Source organism: Caretta caretta, chromosome 2, assembly GCF_965140235.1.
Source record: "Caretta caretta isolate rCarCar2 chromosome 2, rCarCar1.hap1, whole genome shotgun sequence".
NCBI lineage: Eukaryota > Metazoa > Chordata > Testudines > Cheloniidae > Caretta > Caretta caretta.
In genome coordinates this window covers 180,748,194-180,775,370 of record NC_134207.1, presented here as the reverse complement: position 1 = coordinate 180,775,370, position 27,177 = coordinate 180,748,194, and the positions used below count along the sequence as shown (strand labels likewise).

Genomic DNA, 27,177 nt, shown 5'->3' with positions numbered 1-27,177 from the left:
CACCACTACTTCGCGTCAAATTGTTTGCTCCTGTTGTAAATTCTTACCTTGCCCTTTTTTGAAAAACACAAACATTTCAGATTTTTATATTAATTAAAAATCGGTTGTCACTGTTCTCACTGAACAGTTGCCTCAACCATATGAACTTTTGAGCCACAGCATCTGTGTTATAAGTATTGTCATGCTACAAATTGAAACACTGACCATCTTTAAGGGTCTATATTTGTATCCAATAACTCTTTAATAAAGGAAAAGAAGAGCAAAGAGAATGGAGTCAAATTATATACGGTTTTTATGAAACTGTACACTTCAGTAACAGTTTAATAGAGTATTTTCCTTTATTTTGGGGCACTTTTAGAATTATGGACAGTCATCAGTAAGAGTACAAGATGTATAGATTTGTAGGTTAGAGCAGTAACCATACATTCCAAGGGATTGATTTGAAAAGAATGTAATTAATGCAACACAGCTGTTTAATGCAGATTAACTTTCTGGAGCTACTTGGGTTTACAGCATAACTCCTGTTTGACTCTGACAGCACAGACATTGGATTCCTTGCTCATTCTCACAGGCAGGATAACCGGTCACCACCCACATTCTCCCACTCTAGAGCTGCCTCACTGTGCTTTTCTAGTTTTGATTCCTGCCAGATTTAGAGCAACATATAGGAAGATGATCTCTGTAGCCACATCTGGCTGCCATGTGTATTCTTTCATAGAAAGGGGGGAAAGAAAACAAATACACTTCATTTGTGCCTCCCCTCAGGAGTCTTAGACTTATTTTTGCTCTCACCAAGAAACCTCTATTCTCTGTGGCTGATGTGATTTCTGGGGCTGTGACAGACAAAACCAACCTTTCAGATTTCCTAAGGGTGGGATAATAGCTCACCTGTGAAGATAGAGGCAGGAGTGGACTGAGGCAATGCTTGAGCCATTTTTCTTGTGCTGTGACCGACAAAAGCAGTCCCTTCTTTCTGCAAAGTGTCTGACACCTAGAGTTTGTGGTTCTGGCTTACTTCAGAACTTTTGTGGCTGTCTAGGGAAGGACTTGAAGTGGGTGAGCCCATTCATAAAACTTCAGAAACCTTGCATTCACCTTGCTAGTGATTAATCAGAGATTTACTGACATCAATGGAGCATGACATCAAAAGTACCTATGGGTCATATTTGACAGCTGTCAATTTGGCCTGGCCTCTATCCTAAGGCTAGCATGTGTTCTCATTTCATTTATATAGATAGGTAGATAGAAACAGAAATAATAGTTACACACTTTGGAGGGCTGCTGTACCCATTTATATAGATGGTCACGGCAGCAGGCTTCCAAAATTTGGTGGTGATTTCTTGGACAGCTGGTTCGCTTGGGCATACTCTCAGCACCAGGCACCCAAGTGGTATGGGAAACACTTGTTAGATTCACTAGATTGAAGAGAACCATATAGAGTCATAAAAGCACCCTAATTCCATCTCCAGAACTCATATGTATTCAAGTCTGCCAGGGTGGGGCACTCATATAGATGCCTTCCCAGCTCAAAGAACTTAGTCCACAAGGGAAATTAAAGTTCACATAAACACCCAGGAAACTGTGGGCCATCTGATTAGCCAATTTAGCATTCAGAGGACACATTTGGGAAAAGCCCATCCTAAATATGATGGCATAGTGGTAGTTGTATACTTGAACCACCAGGGTGGCACAAGAAATTTAATCAGATCATCTTAAAGTACAGATGGTACTTCTGGTTAAAATACGGTTGGTTAAGCCAATTGGATTCTTCCAGGAGAGAGTTGATGTATTCCAGCAGATTCTTCAAGAATTGGGGAATCCTCACTGTAGACTTGTCCAAAACAAAATTAAGTTTCCTGTTTTGGGGAGCAGGTACCTAGACCTATTAATGTTGTGTGTACCATACACGTTTCAATGGCTTTATCATTTCCTCCCCCTCATATGGAGGGTCTGAAAGAAAAAAAACTGCTCTCCATAAGACGTTTTTAGTGTTAATTGCTCTGATTGGGCAAGATGATAGGCATACAGACCTGCTGATGCTTGCCCAAGTGCTAACAATTCCTCTGTTAAAATCAAGATCACCGTCAGCAGGGCCCAGTAATGCCTCCAGACTCCCATGTGGTCCATAATTGGTTTACATTAGGGCATTCGTGAATTTAGGCATCTCCAATAGGGTGACCTGACCCAGACTGTGATGCACTGGAAGGGATTTTTGTCCTGACCAAATTATCAGGTCCTGTGTCCAGGAAGCATACGAAGCCTCAGGTTGCCCATCCATTGAGACTTAATGCTCTCTCAACTACAGCATGGCTAACTCCTGGCCTGGGTCAAGGAGATGTCAGTTGGCATGCTTTGCAAAGTTTCCACATGGCATTCCCTGCACTCTTTAACATGCTATGTCAGGTAAATGTGCAGGTGTCTGCGAATGCAGCCTTTGACAGGAGGGAAACCATTGTCTAAGTTGCCATGATTGAGCCTGGTAAGGTGGGAATGTAGTTAGCATCTGATTCGGGCTCTGTTTTAGGTAGACAGGTTTGTCCAAAAACATTTAAATGTGCTCCAAGAGAAAGAGAGTGGATTTGCAACATTTTGTTTGTCCATTTTCTCTTGCATTTTACTAGCTCACCAAAATGCATGTTCTGTATCCATATTGCACACTAACTTCTTACTCTGTTAGCAGATGTCAAACATTTTGTATTAAATGTTGTTTGTTGGGGACACACACACTCTCTCTCTATATATATATATATTTTCTCTCTCTCTCTCTCTCTCTCTCTCTCTGCCTGCTCCTGGTGGTAATATCAACATATTAATTAACCTTTGCAGCTCTGTTCCTTGAGTAAAAATGTTAGTTCATTTTTTTGAACAAAATACAGTGATTGACTATGAAAACAGAATTAGTAATGTGTGCTACAAGATATATTCTGTATTGTCCAAATGCACCAAAACAAAACAATTTTTCTTGCCTTTTGACTCGCTTGAATTCCTTCCTTGCTTGGCTGATATTATAATCAGCTGTTCTACAAATAACACATTAGCTTAAGAGAAATCCAAAGCATGTTTTTTCCATGATTACGTAGCCTTTTTGTATTTTAGGTTTAGTGTCTGATTCCTTCACATTTTCAACATCATCCCATCTCTAAAAAATATTATGTCAAAGGGTAACCTTCAGGTATATGGATAACTTGTCTCTTCACACTATGCAAATAGTGTAACTGTACACGTGCACTGTGTGGCATGTATTAAAATTGAAACCAAAAATTCTTAATTTGAGAAGTCCTATATTCACTTTTTGATGTGAAATAAACATTTTCAGTGAGGTTAAAAATAAACCATGTTTTTATTATCAAAAGGTATTTATTTGTATCAATGACATAAAGATAAGCCTTATCTGGCTGCAGATATGTTCAATAAACTGTCACACAGAGTAACAAAATATGCAACGTGTAGATCCTTTTAACTGCTTCTTAGCATAGACTGCTTCTAACTCCTTTTGACTATGTTCCTAGGATGTTAATAACCTTGCCACACACTCAAGATTCTACGCTTCCTATAGACAGAACAGGAAATCCTAGGGAGCAGTCCTAATAGTATGAATGGCTTCATACTTTGTTGCAAATTATTTAATGTAAAAATACCAGTTCCTGAAGGCTGATCTTTTCTTCTGATTTTACTACTGTCAGTGAGATGCTAACACAACACAAGCTCAAATTAAGATGCCATACTCCATGTAAACTTAATTACATTGTATGCTTTTTAGTGCTGTTGAGCATAGCCTCCTGTGAGACCTCTGCTGGCCAGTAAAGTTAAGTGCTGTTTCTATAGCACCTGAACAGTCTTTCTCTTTAAATATAACATCCATCATTCACTTTGAATATAATGACCTTCATTAGGTGACAAATTTTATAAGGCAAATAAGCCTAGAGATGGATTGGTTTGATTTCAGAAAGCTTACTTAGAGCAAGTAGTTAAGTTAATGTCACTAAAATATGTAAAATCACTTTAAAAGCATGCGTACTTTAGTCACACCACTGTAGGTAAAAACTGTCTTTGAAATATCTCTGCACATCAAATCTGCATTAATATTTACATGGTGTAGTGATTTACTAACTGAGTTTTGAAATAAACATAACCAGCTTTAACTAACAGTCTTTCATTTTACTGTGGAAAATTTGGTTTTTTTTGGGGGGGAAACAAATTTTAATTAGCTTTAGGAATCTATAATGAATTATGCTTTTTTAATTACTGCTTTTTAGTTTTTGTGGTTTTATTTAAGCATGCTAAGCCTCTGTATTTTTTGTTTTTTAGATTTGACACAGTTGAAGGCATGTAAGTGGTTGTTTAAATTTTTCCAAAGACTTCAGACAAAACCTCTTTAAACACATAAGACCTTTAATGTTAAGTGTTTCAAAATTTAAGTTTTCCTGTTGTTCAGCTTCTGGCATCTGTTTTTACTTTAGTGCTTTTTGTTCTAAAACTGCTCTAACATTTTAGATTAAAAGTTATAAATATTTTCAGTGACAAATATTCTTCATAGAACACTCCCACTTACTTTTGAAAGATTTTGGTCAAATTCCATGAGAATAACAAAGACTACAAGAGCACTATAATGGTTGACGATATATGTAAATTATGTAATTCACCCAGATTGGCTCTGCAGTTTCTCATTAGTTCCAGAGTAATAGTTATATTAGTGCTTATTGAGAATTTGTGGAATTTTCATAACTTGTCTCTAGATTTACAGCTGTTTAAGGAGGGGTTAAACTGGCAAACTTGTTAGTGTAGTCAAATTCGTTTGACTATGGTTTTATCATACAAATGGCTTGCAGAGGTTCTACTTTTTGTATACATAGAATAACAACTCTAAGGTTTAGAGAGAGCTTAACATTACACATGTATATTATTTTATATGGGGAGAGTGGGAGTGTTCCTGATGCTTTCTTGCACTTCCCTTTTCCTTCTTGCTTAAACCTCATTGATTTCTCTAGACATTGCTTATCAGAATGAGAACTGTGTACAGATCCACTCGTAAAGAACTCCATACTGGATATTAGCCTGCTAACTTACTAAACTCTCCAGGAAAGCTAAAACTTGACATTTTGGGGGAAATCTGAATAATTTCCTTGAAAATATGACTTGGTAGACCTATCTAAATTCTTAGGTTCTGGTGCTGTTGGGGAGCCAGTTCTGTTCCCATTTGAAGTCAATAGGGGTCTTGGCAGTGACTTCAGTGGCAGTAGGACCTAGGCCTCTAGGTCAATAGTTCTTTACATAGAATTGACACTTTAAAACTTTGTATCTCTCTCAAAGAGAGGTATGTTAATGTCTTCAGGAAGTTAAATTTTGTAATGTTTTGACAATGTGTTTATTTACACAGAAACACTACTACTCAAATTCTCTAAAACATTACAACGGATGTTGCACACTCCTCTCATAAATTAGTTTTATGTATTATGGTACTGGGCTTGTAATCGAACAATACACCAACTTACATGCTATTTTCATCAACAAAAGGTACAGATGCTAACAGTCAACCTTTGCAGTAAAAGTAAATCCTGCATTTAGAGTAGGATCAGTTTCCATTTGAAATCTAGTATTCTGCTAACATTTGGTCTGCTGCTCTAAATTTTGCAAATCAGTTCAGATACATCTCAAAAATACCTAAAATTGTCACCTTTTGAAGCACATTTTGAAAATGATGGAATATAAAAACTGTTCAGTTGGCCTTGATTTCATAGGATGCATTTCATTTTCACTTCATTAGTGGCAATTTCATATAACTGAGTTATATGTATAAAATGAGCTATGAATAGTCAAAACAATTCTGACATATTTGACACACACTCCATTGCACTGACTACACATTTTAAACCCGGTTTCCCTCTTCTAAAAGAATGCTTGCAAGTTTTGAATTGAAAGGGGCACTGCATATTAGAAATGCTTTACTCTACCTCAGATACTTTTAGGAGAATTCTGAAAGCATAAAACACATTCAAGCACAAAAAGCAAATACTTTATTTTTGATGTAATCACACCTAGCAACTCCAAATAGTTTGCTTTCTTAGATGAAGGTTGGACTATCTTAGATGGATAGACATTCCCTGCTCGTTTATCATTTTTGTTTTGTGTGTGTACGTAAGTATCCGAGAGTGATGATATAATAAATATATACATACATCTGTTTGCATTATTACATCCATATGCTAGTTAAAGCTCATTTTTTTCAAATGTTTTTGAAAAACTTACACGTTCAGGCTGAAATTAATTTGTTCCAGTTGTTCTTAATGTTTGAGTACCAAAAAAAAAATTCTTTCAAGGGACTGACTGTATACATTATCTAACCATTAACCATAAAAGAGTAAAATGAGTGGGATATATAATGAGTCTATGCTGGATTTTACAGAACATCGAAGACTATAACATTTGAATTAGGAACATTTTACAAAGCAAAATATCCCATGCTAATAACACTTTCACAACTATATCTGAAGTCCAACTGCTCAAAAACCTCTCAAAATTGCTGTGTATTCAAAAGAATCAGCACAGGAAAAGATTGTATTTACCACAAAGCTGAAATTATGAACTTAGATTTATTTGATAATTCCCTTAGAAATTAATATTGAAAAATCAGTTTCTCTCTACCTGCAACACTTTCTTTTTCTCTTGCTCTGTTCTAGTTTAAGGCCATCTTTCCATTTTTGTGTGCACAAGTATTTTGGTGATTGGACGGGCTGTAGTGTTGGAAGATCACTAGGAAAATGCCACTTTTATTTTTGAATTTTCGTTACTGAATTTTCCATGATTTGACTTTCCCCAAACACTGTGGTTCTCAACCTGTTTACCACTATGGGCTGCATCCAATACTACCTCTGTTGCCCTGAAGATGTCACATGGGCCGCAGCTCTGTGCTGTTTGGGCCGAAAGCAGCCCGTGGGCCACAGGTTTAGAATCACTGCTCTAGCGGTTCTGTTCAAGGTAGAAAGTAAAGAATTCTCAACATATGACTGCATTATATTTAACTTTAATTTAAATATAAAAAATGTAAGATGTTTACACTATGAAATAAATTCTCTTTTCATAGTTTAACATTGGTTTGATCGAACATATGCAGTTTTCTGAAATTATGAAAATTTAACGTAAGATAAAGACACATGCAGACACATTGGTCCTTTTTTTTTTTTTTTTGCTTGCCTTGCTTTTCAGTGTGATCTTGTATTGCAAAAAAGATTGATTAACCTGCTCTGGGTTTATGGCAGGAGTCCTCTGGCACAGATGGAAGAAGAGAGAAGAGAGCATGTGGCCAAAATGAAAAAAATGGAGATGGAAATGGAGCAGGTCTTTGAGATGAAGGTCAAAGAAAAAGTTCAGAAACTGAAGGACTCTGAAGCTGAGGTAACCAAAATGTGTATTAAGTGCCAATAACATGCTCAGTGCTGACCAATGGGGAGGGAGTCCTTTCCTCAAGGACACTGTAACATACACATGTTCTGGAGGTTCCCTCATGGCTCCATAGTTAAGAATATAACCTTACATTAGAATTTAAATGAAACTCTCACTAATAATTACCCAAGTTACACTATTTAAATAAAGGAGGCAAGCATGTATTTTCAAGGTAACTTTCACATTTAAACGTCCCCTAATTTCACTTCCGTAATCATAGCATGCTAAAAATCTCTCTTCTAGTCTCATGTCTTTCTTTGATGCCCTAAAATGTTACTTTAGACCCGTGGTTCCCAAACTGGGGTTCCCGAACCCCTGGGGGTTTGCAGAACGTTACGGGGGTTCGCCACAAAAATGTCACTAATGGCGCCAGAGGACCCCGAGCATTGGAGGCAGCAGGTGCACCCGGTTGCAGGGCAGACAGTCCGAGCCCCAGGGAGAGCGGGGCCGGGGAGTTGGGGCTGGCAGCCCGAGACCTGTCCCTGTGAGCAGGGGAGCTGGCAGCCCAAGCCCCAGGGAGAGTGGGGCCAGGCAGTTGGGGCTGGCATCCTGAGCCCCAGCAGTCAGCGGGACCTGCAGCCCGAGCTCAATTGACCAGGGCAATCAACAGGGTCCAGCAGCAGGAGCCCCATGGAGAGCGGAGGAAATTTAAACTTAAATCCCTGGAAATATTCATTTTTAGGAGGGGGGTTCACGAGATTTCACAATTTAGTGAAAGGGCTTCGTGGGCTGTTAAAGTTTGGGAACCACTGCTTTAGACTTTAGCTAATTTATGCACTATATAATGTGAATCTGTTATCAATAATAAAGCCCTTTCTTGAAATCCTTCAACTACTCTGCCTGTAATGCCTGTAACAAATCAACCAGTTCATGATGGTTAGCTTAAGGAGTAGACAGGTATGGCTTGCAACTGTTTCAAGTTTTGTAACTTTTAAAAATTGCAAATCTCTATAAAAATTGTATAATCTGACTCACCTCTCTTGTCCCTTTGTATGTCAGTTGTCTTGGATTGTAAACTCTTCAGAGCAGGTTGGGCTAGTCTGTCATACAACGGCTTCGCCAATATAGCTATACCAGCAAATCCAGCTCCCGGAGACACAGCATATACTGGCATACTGACTGTTTTGCCAGTATAAGCTGTGCCTAGACAGATGTTTTTGCCGATATAGCTATCTGTCTCTTAGGGGGCATGTTTTTTTTTTTAACCACACAGCTTACTGACACAGCTATGCTGGCAAAACTTTGTAGTGTAGACCTGGGCCATTACAGTTTATACAGTTCTTAACACAGTGGGGTTCTGATCCTGGTTGGGACCTATGGGCACAATTGTAAAACAAATCAAACAAGTGGATTTTGTAGCTCTGCTAGGGAGGCAGCTTCTCAAAAGAGCCTGGTGCAACAACCATGGCTGCAAATTAAAAAAATCTTTGCAGACGTACAGGAAGCTTGGAATAATAGAAGCACTAACAGAACCCCTGCCAGTCACTCTGGGAGGAGCCATGGAGGCAGGCGGGACAATGGGAGAGAAGTGAACAGTGATAGCCTGCTACTCTTCACTGTCCAGCCCTGCTGCTCTCCCCCATTACCTAAACTCTCTTCTATTACATAACCAGTCCACTAAAGTCTGCTTCCATAACCTCTCTTGAACCATATTGCCTTCCCAGTGTATGCGTTCTGCTCCCTTTTGAAGTTGTAAACATCTACAAAATTAAGTTGTACAAGTTCAAAGACAGCAGAGGGGGTATAGACAGGGAGATTTGAATTGGGTTCAGGGAGTATGTCTGAGTACTTTAGGATGAGTGTGCTATGGGTCTGGTGCATGAAAACATGTCTTTCAGGACACAGGTCATGGAGGGAAGGGGTGTAGAAGAACTGGAGCATGAAGAAAACTGTACTGGACGTGTGTGGAAGAGGTTGGAGGGTTACAGAGAACATGGGCTGACATAAAAGGAGACAAACATAAGAGTGACAAGGGGTGTATGCTTTATTCATGTTAAACTTTTCACACATTGTTACACTTTCAACATGGATAAAAGCACAGACCCACCTACAGATCACCACAAAGTCTTCAGAGGAGAGAGCCATGCAGAGATTGTCTGTTTTACTATGTTGGACTTTCAAAGGCCTTATTAGAACATATATTATTATATCACAGTTACATTTTAACTTTTGCTAATAGTCCTGGAAATCCCCCCAACAACATTTTTAACATAGTTATGGTTGCTTGTCATGTAAAATCAAGAAAATCACCTGTTACATCAGTATTGATATGTAAACCAACCACAATTTGCATTTTACCACCTATACCATAATATCCAGATGTTCCTGGCCTCTGTTTTACATACAGCTGCCCACAACACACGTGTCTAATTCCTAATAGGCATATTCAAAACACAACCTTAACCTTAACTTTTATTTCAGTTTGGGAAGAATTCATGTCATGTTACTTAGATATGCTTTTACATTCGGTCAACAAAGATATCTTAACTTAAAGATTTTGAATTGTGAGAGGCGTGTGCACTCTAGATGGCTCTGTTGATAGTACATTAGCAAACATAACTTTGTTCAAGTGTTGCATGTGGGATATAATATAGCTTAAAGATCAAGGCTGCAATGCTTTATTTAAATGAAGTTCTGAAGCACCTCTGTTTTCAGTGAGATTGAATGCTGAGAGATTGTTTGGCAAACAAATAGAGGAAGGGAGTTCTGAAGTGAAATCAAGTGTGAAGGCAAGACGAGACAAATGCAAGGGGCATTCAGGAAGGAGGCTTGAGAGGAGCACAGACAGCAGGTGAAGGGTAGGAGAAAATCAGAGCAGCAATGTAAATATAGATTGGGTTGTGCACAGCTTTGAAAGTAAGAATTAAAAGCTTGTATCTGATATCAAAGGGGAGCGGAAACCAGTGAAGGGAGTCAGGCCTGGTCTACACTTATTATTTAGGTTGACATAGCTACAGTGCTAGGAGGTGTGAAAAATTCTCACCTCTGAGACCCATAGCTTTGCCAACCTAGTCCCCAGTGTAAACACAGCTAGGTGAATGGAAAAATGTTTGTTGACATAGCCAATGTCACTGGAGGAGGTGGAGTTTCTACAGCGATGGAGAAACCCCTGTTTTGCGTGTAGGCTCAGTCTGTACTGTGGGGTTAGTATGCGGGGGAGTATGGTGGACTTTTTAATTGAGAGGGGAGTGGAGGGAAAGGGAAGATGAATAGCGATTGCCAGTGACGTGTCCAGAGGATGTCAGTCAATTAGGCCCTATTTAAACTAGGTGGAAAAGTGGTGTTTTAAAGCATGTTAGCTAACACATTTTAACATGGTTTTTAAATACCACATGGCAGCTAGTAGAGAGAGGTTTTAACACCTTGACCCTATGCTTTCCCCACCTCCAGAGAGACATTATAGAACAGGTGATTAGTCAGAAAATCCTGAGGAGGGGAGTGGTCTGCTTCAAAAGCTGTAGATCTAGCATGAAACTGAAGAGACTCTTCTATTGATTGTGATTGGCTAGGTGGCTGGTTGGCTATGATCAATGCTTAATGCTGTTTTAATCCTCTTGTTGCGTTGTGCTCCTCCTGTCTGTTGTCTCCAGTTGTTTGTTTCTAGTCTTCTGCTTGGCTTGTAAACTCTCTGTGCCAGGGCCCATCACTTTTATGATTGTATAATGGGATTGTGGCTTTGAGGCATTAGAGCATTGTAGATTATAAAGGCAGGAGGTAGAGTCCACATGCTCAAGAAGTTTGGAGGGAAGATGGGTTAGAAGTGGTAAAGAGTGGAATCAACAGTTTTGGTCTCTAACTCGGGTCCTCACTTTGTTACAGTAGCTGATGTGGCACACTGTACAGTACAACTCCTAATCTTGTTTCTAATGTTGCAGTGTTTGTGCAGTTTCTGACTATGTACTGTGCCTCAATTTCTTAGCTCCAACGACGCCATGAGCAAATGAAAAAGAATTTGGAGGCGCAGCACAAAGAATTAGAGGAAAAGCGCCGCCAGTTTGAGGATGAGAAAGCAAACTGGGAAACTCAACAGCGTATTTTGGAACAACAGAATTCTTCCAGGTAAGTAGGATTTTTGCTAAAGTTGTTTGTATCTAATGTTCCACATGTTCTGTAATAATAATTATTAAAAGAAAATTTGATCATCTTAATACATCTGTACACAGCTTGACCATCAAAATTTTTGCTTGGCCAGCTCAAAATGTCACACTGCTTTTTGGTATATATGAACATATTTTGGAAACGGGGAGAACCCTAGCTTCCATAGTAGGCACACATGTTCAGTACTTCCTAAATACAACTAACCTCAACAGGTACCATTCATCACTGTAGGAAAACTTTATTAGAATTTGAAGGCTGATTTAATTTTACTTACATTTCTTCGGCTTTTATTTAAGGGCTGGGAACACAAACATCTGACTGAAAGTGATCAGATCTTCCATTTCCTGGAAGTAGGAGTGTAATGACAAAATTATTGCTATGTCAGTGCTGTGCGCATAGTATGCCAAGGAAAATTCCTTCCTGTGTCTAAACTAGGACAGCTGAAAATTATGTATATATTTTTAAAATATGCAATGTGCTGAATTGTTCGTCCATAAAATGTTTTTATTTTAAAATGTTTTTATTTTCTTAGAACCTTGGAAAAGAACAAGAAGAAAGGGAAGATCTTTTAAATACATCTATTGACCACCAGTTCTGTATTAGTTGCCAATATGCCAGCCTGGACATCAGTGTTCGTTGGATCCGTTTGACCAATTTTGCACCAGTTGTATCCATAACGATGGATTTAACAGCATGACAAATTTTTTGTTAATTTTGATGGAGATTGAGATGCCTTGACTTGTCTAGGATGTTGTGTACTTGGAAAAATAACAGCTCTAAGTACCCTTTCCTTTTTTCTTTTTAAAACAGATGTCATTTAACGCAAAAGAAAACATTTTACTGTTGTACAATCATGTTCTGGTGGTTTTTTGTTTACAGGATATTCCAAAATACAAGGACTCTGGAAGGTTTTCAGTGAGGATAAATTGCCATAATATGATACAAACTATGCTTCTCTATTATAATACAAGAATTCCATTCAGTGCAGCATATACAATAATGTAATTTAGTCTAACACAGTTGACCCTATTTTTTGACACTTCCATTGTTTAAAAATACACATGGAAAAACAAACTTATAGGCTTACAGTGCACCTCAAGCTTTTTATAACAACCCTTCTTTGTTTTGGATTCTTTAAATATATACTATCCTCATTTACTAACTTCTTTAGCCAGAAGAATTTCATTACTGCTTCATTTTTGTAATAACATTTAATTTAGATATTTTTCCATATATTGGCCCTGCTAAATAGAATGTAGCTTCTTTCATATGGTAGGAACCAGTGAGTAAATCTTTCCTTTAACTCCCTTTTTACATTTTATGGTAAGTAGCAGGAAAATGCATTTATAGGTCATTTTTAGGCAAAATTGTGGAGTTAACTACCAACCTGTTTCTACCTGTGTGCAGTCTTTCTTTATTTTACTAGAAATGGGAATCATGGCCTCTTGAGAAAGTCACCATTTTGCATTTAGCTGTATTCATATACTAAATTTCTGTATTTTTGTTTGTATTGTAAAAAGTCACATAATAAACAATGTTGTGATGTAATCTGATGATGTGTGATACGCTTTCAAGGAATTGCATAACAAAGTACTCACTATGGGAAATATTTCAATGTAACCATGCTTAGATATAAAAATTAACTTTGCATTTAGTCTGTCTAGATATCAGGTTCCCAGTTTAAGGGGTGGACAAGTGTATTCAATCTGTGGGTTATTGACCTAATAAATCACATTTAGGTTGCTGAGTACTATACATGATAGATTGTGCCCTGAAACTGCAAACTAAAAGCTTCTTATCCAGAAGAGGGCACCAACTTTTCATGCATTTTTGTATGGTCCAAAACAGTAAGGTGTTCAGACACCTTTTCTGATATTTTCCATGGGTATGTCTCCATTACTCCATCCAGAAGTTTGAAGTGTTCATGGTTATTAATGGTACTATGAGATGGTTGTAGCCTCTGGGATTTCTCCTCTGTTTGTTAAAAATGTAAGCAAGTCAAACTGAAAACTGAACTTGGTAGCTGGAAAGGTGGCATGTAGCTTGTAAAATGCTTGAACTTTACACAGGAGAGTGTACTAAGCTTTATTTGCCATTATAGAAGCAAAAGAATTGAAAGATTTGTGTTGACATTTTAAAAAAACAAAAACAAAATGGCAGCATATTTCCCAAATTATTCTACATTGCAGGAAACAGTTGTTACCTGAAGGGACTTTTTTAATGAGGGAAGAGAATCCTAAAGACAGTTTGCTTAACCAGACACGTTACTGTGAACTGATTTTAGTCCTGATTTGGGATAAGAAGTTTTCCATTGCTAGCTGCAGAGCCTCACTAAGAGTATTTTTTCATGTGACATTCTGACTACTGCATTCCTCTTAACCAGAATGATTAGAAAACTCATGACACACACACTGAAATGTATTTGCAAATGGTTTAATTACAACTGACCTTTTGCCTCCAATTTGACTTCCATGCATTTTACTGAAAATGAACATGTGTAGCCAGCAATGAGACTGGTAAACCAATTTCCAGTTTATTGTATTGATTTAATACATTTTTATTTATCCATGTTAATTGCTTGCACAAAGGTCACTTGTATTATCCAGTAGTCATTTTGCCTTTTATTCCAGTTTGGTTTTGGACAGGATTCCCCCTTTCTTGGTGTCAGTGGCACTCACTCAGATAGCCACACCCAGAACAGGGCTCAAGAATCCATTTGAATTTGAGTTATTTTTATTATTCACTTTGAACATGACAGGTGACTTCTTGCAATGTTAACATTTAGAATCCTGTTCTCTGCAAAATGGGTGTAGCTTTCCTTTAAGCAATCTGAATTGCAAGACCCTTTGTATTGTAATACATGTAAAGCTTCTTCATGCTGTCCCAATTTTTCCCCCAAGACACACTTTGTAGAATATGAGCCTCTTCTGATGCGTGTATTGCCAAAAAAAGAATCTGAATTATAGAGGACTAGTAACTTTGACTGTTGCTCTGTTTGAATATTGCTCTTAAAGCTTGTCAGCTGCTGGGAAATTCCAACATTTGAACATTTCCTTTTGTCCCGAATCGGAAAGAAAATCATATCCCGCAAAAATGAAAGGAAATGATAAAACAAACGTATTGAAGTGTTTTGTGTTGACTACATTATAAAGATGAAACAAAGCTCTTCAATCTGTCAAATCAGCATTTTCCAAAAGAAAATTGTTCCACTGGAAAATTTTCAACCAGTTCCAATTGCTATCTTTCCAAAAATATGGGTTAATACATGTGTCTAAACTTGTCCTGCAACTTTCCCAAAATTGGTATGGTTTGACCAAAAGTTGGAGATTCTCGTCTGGTACACCATATGCTGATATTCTTCTTTGCCTATCAGGAGCAAATTTCTTCAATATCTAGTACTAGATGTGGCTTTTCATTAAATACATTGTAATATTTTGAATTATTTAGTTTATATTAAAACTATCCATTTTATTTACTAACAACTTCAGAACAAGTAGACTCGTTTAAAATAGAGCAGGTTTTTTGTGGCACTGGACACGCATCTTGTTTTACTGATTGGCATGCCATTAACTTTTGCCACACTTACTCAGAAACAATAAAATAAAGTATTATTGAGGAATTCTGAACACTAGATAGCTTTTCATAATATTTTCCCCATTCTTTATAAGAAGTCAGCAGATCGCATCAGTGGCTAAAGTGTTTGGCTCTTTATTCATTGTAAAACAGCTTTTAAAAACTGGTTTTTATTCAGAATTGTTTATTTTAATTGATTTTTTTAACTTATAAAATCATTTGGTTTAAAATTTAAATTTGAACTTACAACCAGCCTTCTCCTAAACTTAAGTCTGGGAATCTTACTCAACATCCAGCTAAATAAATCTATCAAACTGGGAGGTGGGAGGAAATTGTGTTGGAAGGACTGGTAGATGTTTGTTTATATATATATATATATATATATATATATATATAGCTGCAAGTCTTGTTGCAGTATATGACGTGGCCTGTGCTATTAGTTAATACTTTAAATACAACTGGATAAAATTAATCTAATTAGAAAAACTTCCTGGGTCTGAATCTGGGAATAACTAGATTACAAATTTGTGGTTCCCTCCCATATCTTCAACTGATAAATTAAGCAATCCAATATAGAAATCTTCTTTGATGTCCAAGATTTTTAGTTATGCATCCTAGGTAATCGATTGCTCTGCCTAGTTTGTTTCCCATGTGAAATATTCAGGGGTGAAAGTAACATAGAAGATGTACCAGGGACGGGCATCAGCCTCCCCCAGCCAGCCCTTCTGCGCTGCCTGGCCTGCGCCATCCAGGGCTCCGGCGGCAATTTAAAGGGCCCATGGCTCCAGCTACTGCCATGGGCCCTTTTAAATTGCTGGGGCCTGCTGCCCCTTTTGCACACTGGGCTCAGACTGTGGAGCTAAACATTTCTGCGTAGATGTTGGGGTTCAGGCCCCCCTACCCTGACAGGGTCCCAGAACTTGGGTTCCACCTGAGCCCAAACAGCTACAGAATTTTTTCAGCCCCAGATCCTGCAAGCCTGAGTCAGCTGACTGAAGCCAGCCATGGGGTGTGTTATCCCTGTGTGTGTGAAGTCTGAGCGTTGAGTGCTTCTGAAATGTTGCCTCTTACTGTTTTTCTCCTAACGCAGCACTGCCATTCCTCTCATGAAATATTCAGCTTTGGCTCTGGGCATCTTCTCCTACTCCTTTAACTAGTTGCAGATCAAAACATTCTTTTTAGAAGTCTGGCTTATATGCCAGTGTTTGACATGCTCTGTGAAAATGACTTGAGGGGCATATTTAGAGTGCAGAAAAGATTTTTTTTTTTCTTCCCCAAAACTTTTGAATGATTTGAATAGAGTGAGACAAACACCTGATGGTTCTGGAACCAACATTATTCCCACGATTATTTGATTTGCGCAGTCCTTGGCAAAGCTATGGACTAAATAACTTTATCCAAGTGAAAAGGAGTACTTGTGGCACCTTAGAGACTAACCAATTTATTTGAGCATGAGCTTTCGTGAGCTACAGCTCACTTCATCAGAACATCTGATGAAGTGAGCTGTAGCTCACGAAAGCTCATGCTCAAATAAATTGGTTAGTCTCTAAGGTGCCACAAGTACTCCTTTTCTTTTTGCGAATACAGACTAACACGGCTGTTCCTCTGAAACCTGTCTTTATCCAAGTGAGACAGCACAGGCTGCTGCTCAACAGGTGGTCCTCTTTACAAACTTCAGCTCGAACGACCAATGAAATCACAGAAGCTTCGCAGCACACCAGGAGGTGGCCTAAGCACCTTTCTTCTCCCCCCCCTCCCCAGTCCCCTTGTATGGCACTGAGCTTTCTCTTCTTGTTTCAGAGATTGCTCTAGGTTAAATTCTCCCGGGGGGCCTCCAGACGGGGAGATGGTTTTGGAGAAGTATCATGAAGACTATTTGCTGACAAATGTGAAAAAGCCAGGAGGAAAACTCAGATGTTCCTGTAGTGGCAAGGCAATATAACTCTAGTTCTCTGCCGTCTTCACCTATTATGCCGTACCTCTGAACTGCCATCCTTAGTGGTCTGAGGTAGTGAAAAGGCTGGCTTCTCTCCAGCACATGGTTTTATGAGGGAGTACGCCTTTTTAGTTTGCCTGTGGTAAGTAGGCCAAAATGATACCTGAGGTGCAGTTGCCTTAGGGGCTCCTGTTCTTCCTGCTTTTCTGTTAACTTTTCCAAGCATGCTAGCTCTAATCTTTGTAGCAGCTAAAGCCTAGGAGGAGGCTAGTGAAATCGAATGCACAGTTGCAATGGTGACAAAAAACATAGTTCAGGTATGAGCTGGAGGAATCTTTTGGCTGCTCTCAGGAGCCTCTGGTTGAAAATCTTATCACTAAATGGATGGGAGCTCTCGAGTAATTTGCCTCATACTGGATGGCGTTTATTCCTTCCTTTGGCTACTGCTGAAGCATTCCTTTTTCAGAGAGGACTTATCCCTGTGGCTCATCAAATACTGCTGAAGAGCACATTTGGGTTTTGGCATAGAGCAGTTGATAACAGTGGAAGGATGGTTGTTTTCAGAGCTTAGACCAGGGGTGGGAAAACTACAGCTTGACAGCTGTTTTAATGCAGCGCTTGATCTCCTGCTGGGGAGCGGGATCTGGGGTTGCTCTATGTGGCTCCCGGAAGCAGCAGCATGGCCCTCCTCCAGCTCCTACATGTAGGGGTAGTCAGGGGGCTCTGCTCTGCATGCTGCTCCTGCCCCAAGCACTGCCCCCACAGCTCCCATTGGCCGGGAACTGCGCCCAATGGGAGCTGCAGGGGCGGTGCTTGTGGATGGGGCAGCGTGCAGAGCCTCCTGGCGGTGCCTCCATACAGGAGCATCCCTGAACCTCCCCTCGCGTCCCAACCCCCTGACGCTCTCCAAACCCCTTGGTCCAAGCCCAGAGCACCCTCCTGCACCCCAAACCTCTCATCCCCAGCTCCACCCCAAGCCTGCACCTCCAGCCGGAGCCCTCAGCCCCGCCCCAGCCCTGATCCCTCTCCCATCCTCCGAACCCCTAGGTCCCAGCCCAGAGTATCCTCGTGTACCCCAAAGCCCTCATCCCCCTCCCATCCTCCAAACCCGTTGGTCCCAGCCCAGAGCACCCTCCTACACCCCAAATTCCTCATCCCCAGCCCCCACCCCCACCCCCAGAGCCCTCACCCCCCCCAATCCCAGGCTGGAGCCCCCTTCCGCATCCTGAACTCATTTCTGGCCCTGCCCTGGAGCCTGCACCCCCAACCAGAGCCCTCACCCCCAACCCCAATTTTGTGAGCATTCAGGGCCAGCCATGCAACTTCTATTCCCAGATGTGACCCTCGGGCCAAAAAGTTTGCCCACCCCTGACCTAGAGCAGTGGTCTCCAAACGGGGGGGTGCGCACCCCAGGGGGTGCACAAGATGACCCCAGGGGCTGCGCGGCAGCAGTAGCAGCACCGGACAGCACTCCACTGTTTTTTTTCTTCAGCGGCAACTCTGCATGGCCTGGGCTGGTGTTCCCCTCCGGCGGCCCGCCTGCGGCAGGTCTTCCGGTCTTCCGTCGGCGGCACGTCTGCAGCAGGTCACCCTGGGGGTGCACGAGCCAAAAACGTTTGGAGACCCACTGGCCTAGAGGATGCTACCCAACACCCCAAATGCCTCACTCCCCAGCCTGTACTTCAGATTTTCCAAACTTTTCTACACTAGCAATACTCAATATGATTTGGGGAGCAAATTATGAATGTTTCCTGCAAATGTGCCAAGTGGTACTGGTTTCCACCTTAGCTGTGGGTTGAGATTTTGCTGAAATGCAAAGACAATGTAATAGCCTCTGCCTTCCTCTTTGCAACAAGAGCAGCCCTGGGATCCTGACTTTATCACAGGCTAATGTAGAAAAACATTGTGGAGATTCCATGTAGGATATTGGTAGCACATCACTGATTTATTTGCAGACAGGAAGGATAGATTTCTGGTTATGCCCCTGGACTGGGACTTGTGGTTATGGGATCCAGTTCCTAGCTCACCACAAAATTTTTATGTGATCTTGGGTTAGTCACTTAAGCCCAGATGCTCCATTCTCTTCAGTGAGAGTTAGGCACCTAAATACTTGGAAGACCTGGGCCTTAATCTCTCTGAGCACCAATTTCCTATCTGAAACAGGACAAAGCCACCTACCTCAGAAGATAAATGCATTAATATTTTTAAAGTGCTAAGATACTCTGATGGAGGGACCCACATAAGCACATAGATCTATTTTACTTTTCCTAGTTTCAGCTTTGTCATTTATATGTATATGTGTCCCTGCTTACTATGACGTATAAAGCTCACTTTTGTGCTTGTTTGCTTAGAGTGGAGTTTTTCCTTGGCTGATCTTTAATGTTCATCCAGGCGTTTTGTCTCCTTCACAAATTGTAAGTGTGCTAATTGAATGCTATGTCTGGGCACTTGAGATGGCAGAGGACAGCTGAGTAATTCTGCCATTTCATTTGCTGCATGTGCCTGGTCAAGTATGACTTAAGCAAAAACACATTAAGTTGTGGACTGAGCTTGCTTCACTGGAGAAACACCATTTATAGGTTAGTGAAATTTTTCCTGGTTGCTTAAAGAGACAGTCAAGTAATTAAGCTCTAATTTGTTTGGTTAATAGATTTACAAAATCTTAAAACAAATTTTTTAAATAAAACTTTTAAAGTATTCCCTTGCAGTGTTGGAAATCCCAGCACAACAGCCTGGTGCTTCTATATGAAACCCAGAAAGTGAAACTGAGTAAACAGGACTGGCTTCACTTTCCAAGCTGAGACCATACAAAAAGGAAACAAATGTGAACTCTGGAAAGAACATTAGAATTTTTTTTTTGATTCTAAGGAAATATCAGAGATCTTTAAATTGTAGTAATATAGGCTTCAATCATCAGCATGGGTAGAACTTGGGGACCTTCTCTTCCAAACCCCAACTTCAACCACTCGGAGCTAAAGGAAAGCTTCCTTTAGTTACAGCATTAAAACTGGCTGCATTTTTTCAAACTTTTTTCATGGATTTTTTTTTTCAAAAATAGTTTTCAAAATTAGAGTCTTTTTAGAAAAAAAATGAAAAACGGGTCAATTTCTAACCCTGGAAGAATCGGAAATAATGATGCAATTTCACTAATAATTTTGTTCAGCTTTTGACCAGCTCCGTCACAGTGGATTAATGTTTTTTGAGAGTCAACCACTAGAAAGTGACAACCACAAAATAATTTCAGCTAGTTGAGAGCAATGGCCCAGATATATATACACACACACACACATGCGACTAGATTTCATATTGCTTCCAAAGGGTTCTGGTTCTCAGGCCTTTGGAGTTCACAGGAGCTCATACCTAACATTTGTGCATTAATGGCAATAAATTAGTAGCCACAGACTTCTAACTCAGGGCCCCTCTTACTTAGTGTGATTCTACCCTAAAAAGTGATTGAAAAAACAGATTGTGAGGTACTATAGTCACTGTGTGTGGCTGATTTTCTGTATTCCATTTGCTCCATTTGTAAGTAAAAAGGTGATTTTTCTAACTGCAAGCCCCACAAACTCACCTGGATTCTGGGCAATCTCTTTCTCATCCGGGATGTTTGTGTTGTAATGATGGAATACCACAGCTCAGATCCTTGCATCACTACTCAGGCCAGCAATCCAATGTACATGTGGGCCAGTGAGGTCTATGTTCATGTGACATCTTCAATTTTACAGGTGTCTTCCAATTTTTTTTTCCAAACAAGTCTCAGATTTTCTGTTGTGGCATGTTTCTTATGGATTGTTGACCTTCTTTGAGCATACACTAGTCACCTACTTTGTATTTTCTAAAAACTGCATTACTCACAAGAGAATGGCACTAAATATGACATTAGAAGTGAGTGTTAAGAGGAGCAGGCAATGCAGCTCAGGCAGAGACAAACATTTCTGGGACCACGTAAGTAGAGAGCTAACATCCTTCCAGGTTGATCAGTGGGTAGACAGCGTTCCCTTTTTGCAAAAAGAGGTGGAAAGTTCCTCAAGACACTCGCAAGGAGGACACAGATGCTGTGCAATGCAGAGAAGGCCATTACAAACCTCACCATTTTCCCTTCCAAGAAGAAGGTGCATTTCTTTGACCTTGCCTTCTCTAGCATGAGCATACAGCAACAGGTATGTTTTTAAAAAAATTACCAGCACAGGACATTCCACTGCACACTTTTCTCCTACTGGAGAGAGGATGAGAAACAACGTGTGGCAGGTGTTTAGTCACATGAATGCACTATTGGTGATGAGCGTGGTGTCAAAACCTGAATAGAATAGCATAGTATTCGCTGTTAGGTCTGGGAGCAATGTATAGTAGGAGAGAAACCATCAATTTGTTACAAATTCATAATAATTAGATGTGACTAATTGAAACACTTGCCAATAGCAGCCCAACAATTGCACATATAATTGTCTTTCCAGGCAAATTATTCTGTAAAAAGCCATGGTTAGTAGATAGCTGTCGGTATTTAAACAGAAGGCGGCATGGACTGTTCGCTCCTCCTTTCCGCTGAAGAAGTTTCAGGTTTAATCTGTGATCTTCTAAATTGCTCACTAGCAATGCAGAGGATGCGTTCGGCCACCTACTCCAGAAGGAAGGTCTTTTATTTAATAATGTAGAAAAATAAAGCGGTTGGAATGGAAGTGTATTGTGTACAGGCAACAGCTCCAATTCAGATTAATGTACATTAGGTGGACAGTCTTTCTTTCGAGTCCTTCCCCTACCCCCAATCACATGAATATCACTTCAGCAATATATTTGTGTGGCCACTGATGGCATTTATGGGCACCTAGAAAACATCTGATTACATCTGTTTTCTTCAAGCATCAGTGGCGGTGGAATGTATATAGAGATGTTTCCTTTAGGTGGCGAACTGGAGTAGGGAAAGAAGCAGAACAAGATCTCATTGAATGCAATTGTTTGTGCATATACAGGTTAGCAGTTTTCTCAAACAAGCCATTCGATCAAATGGTTGAAATGTCCAGCTAATCAAATGACTACTTAACTTTGGAGGGCAAGTGACTGAATAAGATTGTGATTAAAACCAGGGTGCCTCAACAGCTATATATGAAATTGGGCAATTGGTCAAACTACAGAGTAGTGATTCTTGTATTATAAAAATGAGTCCAGTGGCACCTTAAAGACTAACAGATTTATTTGGGCATAAGCTTTTGTGGGTAAAAAACCACTTCTTCAGATACATGGAGTGAAAATTACAGATGCAGGCATTATATAATGACACATGAAGAGAAGGGAGTTACCTCATAAGTGGAGAACCAGTGTTGACAGGGCCAATTCGATCAGAGTGGATGTAGTCCACTGCCAATAATAGATGAGGAGGTTTCAATACCGGAAACCTACTGCCCGCTATACTAACCTACATACCTCCAGCTTCCATCCAGGACACATCACATGATCCATTGTCTACAGCCAAGTCCTAAAATACAACCGAATTTGCTCCAATCCCTCAGACAGAGACAAACACCTACAAGATCTTTATCAAGCGTTCTTAAAACTACAATACCCACCTGGGGAAGTGAGGAAACAGATTGACAGAGCGAGACAGGTACCCAGAAATCACCTACTACAGGACAGGCCCAACAAGAAAAATAACAGAACACCCCTGGCCATCACATACAGCCCCCAGCTAAAACCTCTCCAACACATTATCAACTATCTACAACCTATCCTGGAAAACGATCCCTCACTCTCACAGACCTTGGGGCGGGGGGAGCAGGCCAGTCCTCGCTTATAGACAGCCCCACAACCTGAAGCAAATACTCACCAGCAACTACGTACAGCACCACAGAAACACTAACCCAGGAACCAATCCCTGTAGCAAACCTCACTGCCTATTCTGTCCCCATACCTATTCTAGCAACACCATCAGAAGACCCAACCACCTCAGCCACACTATCAGAGACTCATTCACCTGCACATCTACTAATGTGATATATGCCGTGTGCCAGCAAAGCCCCTCGGCCACGTACGTTTGCCAAACTGGACAATCCCTATGTAAAAGAATAAATGGACACACATCGGACATCAGGAACGGTAACACATGAAAGCCAGTGGGAGAACACTTCAATCTTCCTGGACGTTCTAGAACAGATTTAAAAGTAGCTATACTTGAACAAAAAACTTCAGAAACAGACTTCAAAGAGAAACAGCAGAACTAAAATTCGTTTGCAAATTTAACACCCTTAATTTGGGCTTGAATAAGGGCTGGGAGTGGCTGGCTCAATACAAAAGCAGCTTTGCTGCTCCTGGAATTGACACCTTCTCATCTATTATTGGGAGTGGACTACATCCACCCTGATCGAATTGTCCCTGTCAACACTGATTCTCCACTTGGGAGGTAACTCCCTTCTCTTCATGTGTCATTATATAATGCCTGCATCTGTAATTTTCACTCCATGCATCTGAAGAAGTGGGGTTTTTTATCCACAAAAGCTTATGCTCAAATAAATCTGTTAATCTTTAAGGTGCCACCAGCCTCCTTGTTATTTTTGTGGATACAGACTAACACGGCTACCCCCAATACTTGTATTATAAAATGATCCATTTGATCCTGAGAGGATCATTCCCTTCAGATAGATCCAAGAGATTTCCTATGGCTGCATCTAAATCCCTGTCCTGTGCCGTTCCCTAGGTCTCAGTACTCATCCTTCTTCAATGCTGATCTATCCATTCAGAAATCATGAAACGCCATGTACCCCTGCACCATCAGTATGCAGATCACACTCAACTACCCATCACTCCCTGCTAACGCAGCCTCTGCTGTCGCTAAGATTCCCCAATACCTGGATGGCGTGAGCAGATCACTGAAAAGCAGTTGGCTCGTGTTCAGTCCGGGAAAGATAGGAGTGATATTGGTGAGGAAGGGGAAATGCTTAGAGGACCGTGGCCATATTCTAACCTCCCCATCATCCAACAGCATCAGACCACAGAGTGTCAAAGTGGTATAAAGCCCAGTGCTCCTGGACAAACAGAAGAGGAAAGCTGGCTTCAAACTTTGTCTGCACCCTTTCCTCCGAGACATGGACTGTCACTCATACTTTTGTCACCTCCAGGCTGGACTCCTGCTAATCATTCTACTTGTGGTTGAATGTAAACCACCAAATAGAGACTGTATCTGGGACACCACTCATCAGCTCATCTTATGCACCAGACAGCTCCCTGTGAGCTCATTAGATGGGTGCTCACCAAACTCCGCTTGCTCCTCATTCATTTCCAGACTATTCAAAGTGCTGGTCTAATTTGAGATGTCATTGATGGATTGAAGACAGGCTATTTCAAAACACAACCATCTGCTATGCTTCCCAGAGAGAAATGGAGTGAGACAGGCCCAGGGTGTAAAGACTCTCAGGTGCAGGGGAAAGTGTGATCTCAGCTGTGGAACTCCTTGCCAAAGAAGATTGGACTGAGGCCAAATCAGCTTAAAAAATTAAAACAAGGCCCCGTGGGTTTTTTTGTTTAAACCTTTCCTTTACCAGTTTCTTCTTTCGGACAAAGAACAACAATACTGTACCCAGAGAGGCCTTCTGGCAGTTTTGGTGCTTTTCCATCTAATTATGTTTGGCATTTGGGTACAAAGGCGCTTACCTCTCTAACCCCACACACAGAAATCTCGCATGTGCTGAGCAAGAGCAAGCGGAAAGAATTATGGCGTAACATCAGATTGAAAATGTTGGTCATGTTAAAGAGGGGAGACAAAATAGCTGTACCCATACCAGGTCTAGACAGAAGCCCAGGAGAGTCCAGAAAAATCCTTGATATTTTCCTGACCATTAATTAACAAAACAAAAAACAAAACACTACCACAACACAACAATAGCACAACACAAAAAAAGATGTAGGATAATGTTTTTGGATTTATATAATGACTTTCCCAGGAAGCTCTTAAAGCATTTTATAGATACTAATTAACTGATCCCCTAGGAAGTAGGTATTATTCCCATCATACAGATGAGGGAAAGTCACAGCCATGTTCAGCTGCCAAGATCACACAGTGGAAGACCTGGAAATAGATCACAGAACTCCTTGCTCCCATGCGCTAAGCATTAATCAGTGCTCCATATTGAGAAGGAAGGTTTCTTGTAACCAGCTCAACAAAAATCTGTATGAAAAATTAGGCAAATACTGGGATGATTGTACTGTCACAGAGTAGTTAAGTGACCTTCTTCTAGTAGTTAGGATTCTCAGATCCCAAGAAGTGAAAAACAAACAGGTCTAAATGCTAGAGAAGGAATCTAACAGCCTCGAGAACGTGACTGCTTCTAAAAGATGGAATGGAAACCAGGAATGCCACTCAAACTTCTGTTGCTCTAACAGGTAAGAGGATCGTGAAAGAAAACCACTCTGCATTTGAAGTTACTGGATGTCTGTTGCGTCTATTGGAGTACAATGCAGAATAATATAGTTATTCCTTTGGTGAGTTAATTCAATGAGTGCTTTCTGAGGTGTTGGACTAAGTGATGGCAAGTTTCAGCCTATGGATAAAATGACTGGTTTGAGAGTGACTCCAATGTAGAGAGAGAATTCATAATGCTGTGGTGTGGGATACAAAATGTTACTAGTATGGATTGGGGCTGGTTGCATTACTCATGAGCTAGATATGGAAGTCATCCCAAATGTGAATTAAAAAAAAAAATACCTGTAGCATTTGTTTCTTGTTTGTGTGACATTTCACTTGAAACTATATAAAAATGTGAGGAATTTTTAAAAAATGTTGTTGGAATGCCTGTCCTCCTCTGCTACTCCCAAATCTAAAGCCCAGCTCCTCCCAGGAGTGCAACTGCACAGGCCTTAATGTAACCCATACATTTTAGAAGTTCCTGTTTAAAAAATGGCCTAAAATATTTGATGGTGTCCCAATAACAAGGTCTGAGATATCCCACTTTACAAGGATTGGCTTTTTAGATTGCAATATATTGGACCATAAACCTGGCACGAGTCCAAAACTGAATGATGCTCAACCAGAACCTTGGATCAGTGTGAACTGGGAAGACATTCCATGCCAGAGGTGAGGAGGGAGAAGGGGGGGTGGGGGCGTATTTTTTTAAAATGGCAGCTGTTTGAAGCTGCTCAGAGGCTTAGAATTATGGCATGACACTCCCGGCAGAGAGCGATTAATGGTAGAGTGCAGACAAGGGGGTTGGAAATTGGGAGGAACTGTTACAGGGAATATCATTTCTAAAAAAAATCAAGGAGATCACCCGTTAAGTTCCTCCTCCTGCTACCTTCACATTACATCTGTTATTTGTCTTAGGTATACTCAACTGTCACTGTCGCAACACACATGCGTCTTCTGTGACTCTCTCCCGCAAATGCGCATTGTTAACGCTGACAGTGGGCATTAAAGAAAGAAGAATATTAGTGCTAAGCTCTTTGATTTTTTTTTCTCATCAGTATAAAAACGTGAAGTTATTTTTCTATAATACTGTGATCTTTAACATTCTTGGCTCAGTGTTCTATATTTGTTCTGAAGCAGTTGTATAATTTGATAAAATAACGATGTAATATTTGCTTTGTGAAAATCTATGTAGCTAGGTTTGCAGACTACACAGAAGTTGACAAATAAGCGGGGTTTTGATGCTTGCGAAAAATATGCTTTAAAATTAGTGGTGTTTGGATATTGGTGGATAACGTTCAGGGGTCGAGTTAAATTTGCACCAAACTCAGAAGAAAGAAAAGATAATGAGGCAAGTGGATCTGATCGAGGAAGGGGCTGCATCCAAATGAAGTCAGATTAGAAAGCGTGGCTACAACATCAGAATCATCCCTGTGGCACTGCAGAGACAATACAGAGAATGTTAGCCTTGTAACTTCTGGAAGTTACAGCAAAGAATAGGAAGTATCTATTTAGAGGGAACAGAGAATTATTGTTTTATTATGTGTGAGTAATTGTCTGCCTGTATCCATAATACATCCCACTACCACAGGGACCAGCAGACTACTGAAAGTTCAGGAGCTCTTATCTAATATAGTTCTGCCAGTTGCTATTTTAAGTCAAAAGGTGGTTATATGCCGTGATACTGTTCAGATGAAATTAAAGAATCAAAGGACCCTACATAAATGTTTCTGCTATTACTTTT

At 40.3% G+C, this 27,177-nt stretch overlaps 1 protein-coding gene across 2 annotated transcripts in view; it reads left to right on the top strand.

The window, feature by feature from the left end:
* The window catches only part of SEPTIN7 (septin 7), a 104,119-nt gene extending 91,033 nt beyond the window's left edge, over window positions 1-13,086 (top strand). Inside the window, exons 10-13 of one of the 2 annotated variants that reach the window (XM_048837215.2) lie at window positions 4,309-4,329; window positions 7,257-7,392; window positions 11,360-11,499; window positions 12,071-13,086. In XM_048837215.2, the coding sequence (XP_048693172.2) occupies window positions 4,309-4,329; window positions 7,257-7,392; window positions 11,360-11,499; window positions 12,071-12,110 (337 nt within the window). In that variant the 3' untranslated portion in view covers window positions 12,111-13,086. The remainder of the gene's footprint in view (window positions 1-4,308; window positions 4,330-7,256; window positions 7,393-11,359; window positions 11,500-12,070) is intronic. The other variant, XM_075125622.1, reaches the window with a different exon arrangement.
* The last annotated feature ends 14,091 nt before the right edge of the window (window positions 13,087-27,177 follow it).